This window comes from Periplaneta americana, chromosome 2 (genome assembly GCF_040183065.1).
Source record: "Periplaneta americana isolate PAMFEO1 chromosome 2, P.americana_PAMFEO1_priV1, whole genome shotgun sequence".
Taxonomy (NCBI): Eukaryota; Metazoa; Arthropoda; class Insecta; order Blattodea; family Blattidae; genus Periplaneta; species Periplaneta americana.
The window spans coordinates 94,278,637-94,291,509 of NC_091118.1; the positions used below are offsets into that span (position 1 = coordinate 94,278,637).

General features: G+C 35.6%; 1 protein-coding gene across 2 annotated transcripts in view; it reads right to left on the reverse strand.

The window, feature by feature from the left end:
- Positions 1–12,873, reverse strand: part of LOC138694442 (sialin-like) — a 94,077-nt gene that overhangs the window by 25,711 nt on the left and 55,493 nt on the right. For both annotated transcript variants that reach the window (XM_069818152.1, XM_069818151.1), the window contains exons 4-7: positions 11,468–11,642; positions 7,672–7,799; positions 2,119–2,242; positions 1,778–1,911 (exon numbers count right to left, since the gene is read on the reverse strand). In XM_069818152.1, the coding sequence (XP_069674253.1) occupies positions 1,778–1,911; positions 2,119–2,242; positions 7,672–7,799; positions 11,468–11,642 (561 nt within the window). The remainder of the gene's footprint in view (positions 1–1,777; positions 1,912–2,118; positions 2,243–7,671; positions 7,800–11,467; positions 11,643–12,873) is intronic.

Consider the following 12,873-nt stretch of genomic DNA (forward strand, 5'->3'; position numbering starts at 1 on the left):
GGACAAAATGCCCATAGAATGAAATGTCATAAGAAATAAATGCCATACGATAAAACGTTCATGTGACAGAATGTCATTGATACAATGTCCAAGGAAACAAACATGTTCAAATGTTCTGCGATATTATTAAAAGCTTTAGGACTGAAAATTAATATTACAATAATATTTTCCTAACGTCAACAATTTTATGATTAGGAATGAAATTTGACAAGACTCGAATATGTTACGTATTATTTTATCTCTATTGTAATATTATTTGTCTAAATTTAACTATTGCTCTTCTGTGGGTTTGACATCTCGGGGTGTAGCTCCAGTTTTGAGATGATATCCAATTCCTCGGAGATAGACGAGGATATCTCCATTGTGTACGTACCATAGTTTCTCACAATTTGGATCAGTTGTATTTTATGTATGATACAAGTTTTATCTGAAGGTTCTTTAATTGGTGGGTGCCCAACACTTGCTTGCATGACTTATGTATGACACAGTTTATGGCACGAATAATTTCGTCTTGATCTCCTAACTTTATGCCAAAATAATATAGGTAGGGTTTTTTCTTTTTTTGACAAATAAGGTTATGTTCTCTCACTGGCTTTTGAGAGTAAGAGATCCGCAAATGTAAAAAAACATGTTAGAGTCACTTGCACATGATCTTCGTGATGAAGTCGCCATCATTAGATCGATTTGGGGCGCGTTTCCGTACAGGGGCAGCGCCAAAATGGCGCCAAAAAAGAAGAAAGAAACTACATAATATAGCAATGAAATATCCTGAACGATTTTGAAGAGAAACGCATCATTTCCGAGAAAAAAAATATACCATCACAACACCTCAAAAAACGCTCAAGGCAGAAACAAAAAAAAAGTATAATTTATCTCATATCGTCTCTTTCCACTCCCTCTACCTCCCTCGCACACTCTTCTACACTCTCATTTTTCCATCCTTTTTCCCCTTTCTCCGCACACAACTACTTTATTTCTACACAACTACACCATTCCAGATAACAGTCAATCCGTGTATACAGCTCTACGTAAAGAACATACAACAAGAACCAACGTCATTACACAAGCCGTCAATAAAACAACAAAAGCTTAAAAGGTACGTAAAGTAATATCACTCACTAAGATAAAAAATAATCTTATAGCTAAATTATATTCGCAACACGAAAATGGCGTCCCGTTACAACCGTCTCGTAACCTCTCTGTACCATAACATAACTACGTTCAATATTATAATATACCGTGTCGAAAGCACTTGATCCTCGTAAAAAAATACGCTTATCAATATTAAGTAACTATTAAATCAGTGCAAAGTACCATAATCCCAATTTGGCGCTGCCCCTGTACGGAAGCGTGTCCTCGATTTGAAATAACCTGATAAAGTTTACATATATAGGCCTAAACTTCACTTCAAAATTATTCTCATGTGATTGTAATACTTCTGTGTACTTCTAGATAACTCGAGAAGTATCGATTGTTGCACAGTCGATCGTGTTCAATCACTTGTGGTAGATTATATCGATTGCAGCATAAGATTCGCGCGACATTTAAATATAGTGAACTTAAGGAATTGCATAAAAACTCTGAGAGTTTGACGAAAACGCATTTTATTTTTTTCTGAGTCATTCAAAAATACCCTTCGTCAAGTAAAGCGCCAAAACATAGCAAATCTGTGTTATTATAGAATATATTAGCAGGAAACTCATGTATGTCTTCCTTCAAAAACAGATAGAATGATGTAGTTTTATTGTGCTAAATATTGAATAAAGTTGGGAAATACCTGTGTAGTGGTACATATGCCGCTTGAACGCAACCAATCTGCGAGATGTCCAGCAAACTGAAGAACAATGGCCATGACTAAATACGGCAACGCAGACATGAAGCCAGACTTCTCGAGCTCAAATTTCAGAGTATCTGCAGAATAAAATGCCATGCTATCATCCAATTAGTTAATATATTATACTCTCAATAAAACAAATAGTATCATTACTTCGTCGTATTGATAGTGTGCAAAAAATAGTCAAAACATTTCCTGTTCACAAAGGTAGGTAGATAGATTTATATTAAATACATACATGGAAAATAATTGAGCAAATTTATTGGAGTTATTTTAATACAAACCTTCCATGAATGTTGGCAATTGCGTTATAAGAGTGTAGATTCCCCAGTTTTCAGTGAAATGTGCCATTATTATTGCCCACACAGGCAGCGACGTCAAGAACTTGTTCCAAGGATGCACCACGTCCTGATAAGAAAGGTTATGTTAGTCCAACTATAAGATGAGAGAAAAACATTTTAAAAATTATAGAGAAATCGTTCTGCATTATAATATAGTCTGAACCGTTTGGGAAGACATAAAATAAAATGACTATAAAATTTGTAATGGGGGTGATGCAGAATTCATTTCAGTTTCAATGTGATAATGAAGCACGGGAGTTTTGTATCATTGTTACCGCATAAGAAGCAAAAGAAGTTACTCAACAACGACCGAATGAACAAAATGCTTCTTGAATAGATGGGTATTTCTGATGAAGCACCTTCCATGTCAGTGGGCGAGTGAATACCCATAATGCAATCATATGGGGACGTGAAAATCATCATGTCTCATATGAACTGAAATGGCTAGTCCTGAAGTTAATGTTTGGCAATAGTTGGGCCTACAGAAGTAAATCATGAACAATGGAAAGCCATAATAAAATTGATGATAATACAAACTGACCTTTCTATAGTCATTACACAACTGATTTTAGATTAAAACGTTAATTATTATGAACTACTATTACTTGAAACACCCAATTTATTTAGAACACAAATTAAACAAAAATAACTTAGGAGTGCACTAGATAATGCTATTTTTGACCTTACTTGGTTTCCCGCTATAAATTGTGGCTTTTAGCTATAAATTTAATTAAGGGCGTTGAAGTTGATGTTGCTTCAGCAGGATGCTGTTTGTTTGCAACAATGTTGTAATTGTTAGATTTTAAAAGTAGACAGAGGCGCAAACGGCTACACGTCAATATGCGCGGCTTAGATGATGATGATGATGATGATAATAATAATAATAATAATAATAATAATAATAATAATAATAATACTTACTTACTTACTGGATTTTAAGGAACCCGTAGGTTCATTGCCGCCCTCACATAAGCCCGCCATTGGTCCTTATCCTGAGCAAGATTAATCCAGTCTCTATCATCATATCTCACCTCCCTCAAATCCATTTTAATATTATCTTCCCATCTACGTCTCGGCCTCCCTAAAGATCTTTTTCCCTCCGGCCTCCCAACTAACACTCTATATGCATTTCTGGGTTCGCCCATACGTGCTAAATGCCCTGCCCATCTCAAACGTCTGGATTTAATGTTCCTGATTATGTCAGGTGAAGAATACAATGCGTGCAGTTCTGTGTTGTGTAACTTTCTCCATTCTCCTGTAACTTCATCCCTCTTAGCCCCAAATATTTTCCCAAGCAACTTATTCTCAAACACCCTTAACCTGTGTTCCTCTCTCAAAGTGAGAGTCCAAGTTTCACAGCCATAAAGAACAACCATAATATAACTGTTTTATAAATTCTAACTTTCAGACTTTTGGCAGGAGACTGGAGGATAAACGTTTCTCAACAGAATAATAACAGGCATTTCCCATATTTATTCTGTGTTTAATTTCTTCCCGAGTATCATTTATATTTGTTACTGTTTCTCCCAGATATTCGAATTTCTCCACCTCTTCAAAAGATAAATTTCCAATTTTTATATTTCCACTTCGTACAATATTCTCGTCACGAGACATAATCATATACTTTGTCTTTTCGGGATTTACTTCCAAACCTATCTCCTTACTTGCTTCCAGTAAAATTTCCGTGTTTTTCCTAATCGTTTGTGGATTTTCTCCTAACATATTCACGTCATCCGCATAGACAAGCAGCTGATGTAACCCGTTCAATTCCAAACCCTCTCTGTTATCTTAGACTTTCCTAACGGCATACTCTAGAGAAAAGTTAAAAAGTAAAGGTGATAGTGCATCTCTTTGCTTCAGCCCACAGTGAATTGGAAACGCATCTGACAGAAACTGACCTATACGAACTCTGCTGTACGTTTCACTGAGACACATTTTAATTAATCGAACTAGTTTCTTGGGAATACCAAATTCAATAAGAATATCACATAAAACTTCTCTCTTAACCGAGTCATATGCCTTTTTGAAATCTATGAATAACTGATGCACTGTACCCTTATACTCCCATTTTTTCTCCATTATCTGTCGAATACAAAATATCTGGTCAATAGTTGATCTATTACGCCTAAAACCACACTGATGATCCCCGATAATTTCATTTACATATGGAGTTAACCTTCTCAAAAGAATATTTTACAAAATTTTGTACGACGTCAACATAAGTGATATTCCTCGAAAGTTACTACAGTTAGTCTTGTCCCCCTTCTTAAAGATAGGTATGATTATGGACTCCTTCCATTGATCTGGTACAATTTCCTTTTCCCAAATAGCAAGTACAAGTTTATAAATTTCGTTAGATAATGCGCTTCCACCCTCTTGTATTAATTCTGCTGGAATTTGATCGATACCTGGAGACTTATAATTTTTCAGATTTTCTATCGCAATTTCGACTTCAGAAAGTGTGGGTTCCGGTATAAATGGCTCAGCAGTTTGTATTTCAATTTCGTTCCGATCATTTCTATTTGGCCTATGTATATTTAGTAGTTGTCCAAAATAGTTTTTCCATCTGTTCAGGATTGAATGAGCAAGCAAGTCACCATTCTCATCCTTGATCACGTTTACCCTTGCCTGATATCCATTCTTGAATTCCTTTATGCCCTTATATACATCTCTAATGTTTTTATTTTTACTATTTGTTTCTATCTCCTTCAGTTTTTCCTTGAAGTAATCTCTCTTTTTATTCCTAAGCGTACGACTTGCTTCCCGTTTGTTATTGAAATAATTATCTCTATTCGCCTCAACTGGATCCTGTAAGAATTTCAATTTTGCCTGTTTCCTTCTTTCCAGATAATAATAATAATAATAATAATAATAATAATAATAATAATAATAATAATAATAATAATAATAATAATAGTTATTTATGCAACAAGTGGATAATCTTGATGATTATGGCATGAATGAATGTTTGTCGCACGAAAGATAGTGAGTGCAACAATTTTCACGAGTGTCATAAGATTATCCACGAGTTGGATACAACATTTTATGGCATCTTAGCATTATAAATTGTAGGAAATAAATTATCAAATAATTCGGAATGCATAGCTGACATAAGTGTTGATATGTTCGTTTTGATTAGTTGCGTCTGGCAGTGGGATTGAACAGAGAAAGAATAAAAAAATGTCTGACGTTCCGGAAGAAATAATTAACGCAGCGAAAGAGGCAGAAGTTATGCTAGTACCTGCTAGGGAGTTGTATGAGAGAGAGTACAACAAATTTGTGGTCTGGCGGAAAGCCAAAAATGTCAACGTGTCTAATGAAGCAGTTATACTAGCCTATATGTCAGAATAGGTACGACTAATAAATTCAATTTAGAGTACAGAGCATCAAGCGTTCCGGTATTACGTCATAGCGAATACGTCATTGCTATTATTGGCACACGTTCATATTAAGCCGATTACGCACGATATTGGATGTAGTAACAACATGTTTATAATGCTAGGATGGCATACAACACTTTTAGCAAGTCTCATTATGAACGTGAGTTGATTGTCTATCGAACAGGGTGTCTGTTTAGTTTTCATTCTGGAAAAAACTGTTCACATGTGTATGTGCTTCCAAATATTGAAATGACCTCTCTAACAAAGCGACGTAACTGAGGGACTCAAGAGCGATTGTGGTTGGTGAAAGGTAACAATGCTCTTCTCCTTGTGTTGTTCCAGTTTTCTGTCACACACGAGACGAATGAGTTTTAATTGCAAGTTCGGCGGGACATCTGGTTTGAAAACTGAAAGACATGTGTAACTACTCACCCCTGCTATACAAGACCCTTACTTCCACTCTTACTGCCGCGGGAGGGGAAGCGACGTGTGTACTGTACCTGTGAGCAAGGACTGGCTAGAATGAGCAAATACCTACAGCGAGTACTCATTGACATGACTGCTCTAAAATACACCTACAATCACATTCGCGACGTGTCTGCCTGTAGCGTCTGTTGTTTCGTCAATGAAAATCTATATTTTATTACCATTGACACTTTTTATAGTATTGACCATTTTATCTTCATAGCAGGTAGATAAATACCGTTCACGAATTGTCGACTCACTTGGAATGCACTGTTTTGTATTACTCGTATTTCTTGAAAAATCCTTTAAATTGTGAGTTATCGAGTTTCTCGAATGGAATCCTCAACAAATTCTGATTTTGAATTTCTTTCAGCATTACATTGTGAACTCTTCTTATATTTTCGTTATGTTTTATACTGTTACTGTTCTATATATTACATACTACTTATTGTAATTCCACATTACATACATATTCTCCGCTTGGACACTCCAAATATCGCTTCCATATTTACTTAACAGATTGTTCAATCTTGAACACTTACGTTTTCGCATTTTAAAAATGAAGTATGGAATATTCTTTTTCTTCTTATAATACCGAGAGCGACAATGAAATATGAACCATTCTAATAATAATCAATAACGTTGAACAAATTGTATATGCTTCAATTATATTTATTACTGCACATATTTAAAGACAGGATGTGGATCTGGGAGATTCATGCATGATGAATAACATTTTCAAAATGATCGCCGCGAATGACAATACAGTGATTTAAACGTACTGTCAACAACTCTCTGGCACATATCGTCAGATATAGCCTTAATGACGTTCTCCACGTTTCTCTTCAGCTCACAGATGGTTTTAAAATTGTTAAAACCATTTTAATACAAACTCCCAAGCTTACTCTGTATTTTCCAACGATACCATGAACAAATTACTAATCGCTTCTCAATATTAACAATTAAATCGTTCATATTTTATTGGCGCTTTCTGTAATAGTAATAATAATAATAATAATAATAATAATAATAATAATAATAATAATAATAATAATAATGATAATAATAATAATAATAATAATAATAATAATAATAACAACAACAACAAAAACAGCAATAGGACGTAAACATAATATTGAATCCGAAAGTTATCGTGTCAATGAGGAGAGCGGAAGTCGTGAGCTAATTTCGGGTGACTCACGCATTATCCATTAAAGTTGGTAAGTCTGTAATTTAACCATGAACTGTTGACAACAAACCTACAGCAGCGACCTGCTTCCGATACGGCTCGTTTCTTGGCAGCAGAGGCCTAGTATTATATTATATTTTCTTCTTATAATACAATATGCAGCAAAAACAAACGATACTGAAATTATTGCTCATCTGCTGTCCATGTTTCCCTACAACGAAGTATATATATATACTTTATATTCCTCATATAATTTTGTGTGTTAACGGCATGTAAATATATTCAATTTTTCATTTTTTATATAGCTATATTGTTGATATGTTGTTTATGTTACGTTCTGGATCTTCATCGTCACCCGGGCTGACGGGAGGTTGTCCTTGTTTTGGAATTAATAATAAAAATAAGTACCGATTAATTATAACTGTGAAATAAAGCGTATTTTTATTCTCAAAGGCAACATACCTTGTGTGAAACGTCACACAATGAGTTCTGAATATATTTCAGTTCCTGGGGAGAAATGTTCTTGTCATCTTCAGGTGCTTTCTTCACAACTTTGGACCAAACAGCGAACCATACTAATCCTGCCGTCCCTGTAAGCAAAAATTTATATATATATATATATATATATATATATATATATATATTAAAGACCATAATTAATTAATTATCTATTATTGTGATTTGTGCCTTGGTATTTGAACCAATGCCATTAATACTAATCATGATGATCAATAATGTGTCATCAGATCCGTGGGCACATCGTAGTAACTTTGAGCGTCTACTCAAATTCATGAATTGTAATGAATTGAAGAATAATGACGTGGAAAAGTGAAGTACTTAGAATTTTGATTAATAAGATCTCATTCATTTTTATAAGTAAATGAAATCATGTATACTGCAATAAATTCCAGACAAACAAAGCAACATTTGCAGAACATATAAATGAAGTCTTTGTCTATTAAAAATCTGTAAGCATATACAGAATCACTAGTCATTCGGAAAATGTTACACAAAATGAAACACATAAGTTAATCAGGTAGGCTACTGTCTAGACAATTTCTTCTTATACAGGTATTGAGACCTGTTTTTTTCTTTTCCGGTTTATTAATTTATCTGAAAATGAAAACTTAGCTGCTCTGTCACCAAATCCTACTTCCACGTTCTCGTTGTAGGTGTCCGGAAATAGCACTAACAGAAGAAGAATGGAGGCGAGTTTCTAGCGACTAAAAATTAGGACATTTTCACTAAGGGTGCATACCTACAGAAAAAGTCGGAAAGTGAGATCAGCAATCTGCCCGGAGACACTAAACAGTTAAGAGCTCACAGTAGTGGCGAAGAAGCCTCAAACAATGATACACTGGAACATTTAATATCAGAGAATATTTTATTTTCATGAAACGCAAAAATCTCAAACCTTTTATTTTTACCAAAAGATGAAGAACAAGTACACACACTAAAAATTACAGTACTTCTTCTATGAAATGACGTAATACCATTCAAAGAGAGACAGGGAGATCTAAGTAGATGAAGAAAGAGAAGGTGAAATCTGAAACGCCTTTTACCCTAAGATCTCAAATAAGTCAGTCAGTAGCCGCATCTGCGGCTTAGCGCTAGCAAGTCTTCCAGGCTGTTAGGGTTCGATCCCAGTCTGATCGTAATGGAATTTGTGGTGGAGAAAGCTAAAATTGCAGACAGTTTTCTAGGATTACTTCAGTTTCCCTCTTTCATCCAAACAACATTTTCTACTTTTCATTTCACCTACATCTGTAAGTTGAGGTGAAGCCTTCGGGGTACATAAGGTCTCAGTTATCTCTCTCATTGGTTATTTTACGACGCTTTATGAACTGCTAAGGTTGTCTAGCTTCTGAATGATATGAAGGTGATAACGCCAGCAAACTGAGTCCAGGGTTCAGCGCCTAAAGTTAACATCATTTGCTCTTAATGGATTGAGGGAAACCCCCGGAAAACCTCAACCAGGTGACTTGTACCAACTAGGACTTGAACTCAGATCTGCTCGCTTCACGGTCAGACATGCTAACCGTTACTCCACAGCGGTGGACTTCTTTGTTATCGATATAGGATTTAAGTTTTAGGGGTTCCGGGCGCTACAGTTTAATAGGTATTCGTTTGGAGAATAGAACCTGGCTCTGTCATGCCAGAGACAGGATGGGTTAGCATCTTTTTCACGAATGTCACCGGGACCACCCGTCGGATTTGGCCAATCATCGCATTTATAGAGTGCACAAAGGATCCATCCCGGGTTCGATTAGTATATGAGTTGATTCAATCTGTGTCATCTTAGAAATGTATTTTTACGACCAACATCTGAGATATATCTACACCGTCTAATTTAAAAGGAATTTGTGCTGTTTTATCAAAAGTCCTGTCTGTTTTAATGACAAAAACAGATAGAGTATTTTAAAACTGAAATTTTGGATTCTGCATGGATGATTTTTTTCAGAACTTATCATAAGAAATAAGAAATAGTGTCATTTAAAATTGCCCGAACTTTTCCATTATGTGCTTAATGTAGCATTTATACATAATCTTAGAAATTTACTGTGAGGAAGACGTGTTTAGCTAAAGAAATATTCCTGTAACCTATTCCTATTTTATGTCACAAACATTTGTATACAGTCTGCAGAGTTTCACTTGTCATTTATCTGATCTCGGAAATAATCAAGAAGAAATTATAAGAGTCGATTTTGAATAAACTGCCGTCTTCTACAGTTATTCAAAATAAAGAATCACAAATTTCAGTAGCCTATAAATCATTACATTTCATGTGCAATACTTTTGGATGAACTGACTACTGAATTCTGAATGTGAAAGAAATCCGTCAATTTGCTTAGGGGAAATTGTTGTACACGGACGGACGGACGGATCAATTGACAGGCAAACAAATAGACAGCATGTCGAAAACTATGCTATCAATACCAATAATACTGGACATATTTCCGTAAAAATCTCGAAAGCAGCTTTTTGAGCTGTCAAAATACTTTATTCTTCATAAATTTTGCACAACGAGAAAAAAAAACAAACAAGAACTAAAAGTGTATTATATAGAGTAACAAATACCAGGGTCAAAATAATACCGATGTTAGAGGAGACTCAACTGAGTATTTTGAGAAAGGAAATCAAGGTTGGAAATGCCTATTTAAGGCGCCGCGAGATCTTGAACGTTTTTGTAAGCTCCTCTGGTTTTCATAACAAACAACTGCCTACTATGTCGACTTTTGATGGCGCTAGCTTGCAAAACAATAACACAATCGCCGCAGGTAACGTGGACCATTGAAACGGGACAATTTTCCCGCGAAATGCATGCTTCAAGGGATACTATGTGATGAGAGCTGAGGGAACAGCAATTACATCCCTATCATCTACCATAAATGGAAGCAATGGGGCCAAATTTTTTCGCATCCAGAGTTCAGTTCTGTCAATAGTTTATCCATCGTTGTGCTACAATACCGAACTTCCTACAGTTTATATGTCCTGTTCACAGACGAGGTCTATTTCACCCATGATGGTGTTTTCAACACCAGCAATAGCCATGTCTAGAGTGACGAAAATCCATTTACCACTCTCGTTCCTGGTCACCAGCAACGATTCTCTATCAATATGTGAGATGGAATTGTACAGGATCACCTAATAGGACCTTATCTCTTGCCACGTCTTTGCATGATCCACGTTACCTGCAGCAATTGTGGCATTGTTTGCAAGCTAATGCCACCGAACGTCGAAGCGGTAGGTAGTTGTTTGTTATGAAAACCAAAGCAGCTTATAAAACCGTTCCTCAAATGTTTTTTCTTTTAAAATCTTGTTGTTCCTGAAACATGTATATCCTACCACTGGTTCCCTTTCTCAAAATACTCAGTTTAGACTCCTCTATCATCTATATTATCTTGACTCAAGAGGTTTCAGACACCCGGTAGGAATAACTGGTTGGCACATAGAATTTCATATTGATTGTATAAACCTTACTAATATATCGATTATTAGAAAGATGGAGCAGTCAATTCTGACAATCTTGAAGATGAGACTTTAAGGTCAAATTCGTTTCTTTTATGTTGATGATGATGATGATGATGATGATGATGATGATGATGATGATGATGTGCTGGTGGCGGTAGTGATGGTGGTGAATATTTAAACGTATATCTCCAAACAAGGTTCTGAAGCCAACTTTTGTAGTATATTATGTTCTCTACGTAGGTATACTTCATATTAAATTATTGGGCATATTAATAACTGAACTCACCGAAAACATAGAAAACAAAAGGCCAACCAACTTTCTGGGCTAGAATTCCTGAGACAGGAAGAGCCACAACTGTACCCACGTAACTTCCAGAGAAGGCCAATGTCGCTAATTTACTCCGTTCCAGTGGCGGTGCCCATCTTGCCCATACTGCGTGTATACACGGGTATGTGAAGCCCTGAAGAAATAATATTAACTTACAGTTAATTATTGTTTGACATCTGTTTAATATAGAGATCAAAACAACATTATGTAATAATTTTACAATCGACTATACAAAACTTTGCTTTTAATGTTCACCAAACTAAGTTATTGTAAACGTTCTTTACTTTCAAATTTTACGACACTACACTACAGTAGTCTATTTATAAATGTTAATGGAAATACGCGTTTTTAGTATCTCCGATACCAGAAAAATTCTCTTCGGCATTACTGCCCTCTGTCTTTCCACATAAACCTATTTGTTATTAGAGTACTGGACGTATTTTAGTTATTTTAGCTACTTGTCAATTTAATCAGAAGAGATGCATATGAAATACAGTCTTTTTTATTACCCATAGAAAACGTAAATGTCTTTATTTATTCATATAAAAAATATACGACTTGAATTGAAGTAATCCCAGCCATTAAAGGAATATAAAAATGAGAGCCAAATTTTTAAACAAATTATAATCTATGTAATAATATGGTTCCAATTGAATAATTCTCCAGCCAAAAGTTTAAGGATTAAGCTATCCACACGAACCAGTTTCCAAAATTAGCGTAAACATCTTCTCATCTTAAGTAATTTAAAAGTTGGGTATATTATTCGGGGTCGATCTTTACAAAGTGATTATGTCCTCCTTCCTACGTCAGCTTTGACAGCTGTTAAGATTACAGAAAAATGGTTAAGGTTTTAATTTCACACGCACGGACTAATGCACATAATAGTTGTTTTACAACATTCTTCGAACTAAATCGATTTTATGACATCTGACAAAGCACGATTACATTATAATCTCACTATGAATCACCGACATATTTCAATACCCATACATTTTTAGTAACAAAATTACTAGAAGATATACCAAATTTGGAATAGCTGTACACAAACATTTACAGAATGGTTAAATTACTAAGAGGATGCGAAATTAAAATTATTTACTTCAGCTGGCTACGGACTGGAAGGTCCGGGGTTCGATCCCAGGTGGTGACAGGATTTTTTCTCGTTGCCAAACTTTCAGAACGGCCTCGAGGTTCACTCAGCCTCCTATAAAATTGAGTACCGGGTCTTTCCCGGGAGTAAAAGGCAGTCAGAGCGTGGTGCCGACCACACCACCTTATTCTAGTGCCGAGGTCATGGAAAGCATGGGGCTCTACCTCCATGCCCCCCAAGTGTCTTCATGGCATGTTACGGGGATACCTTTACC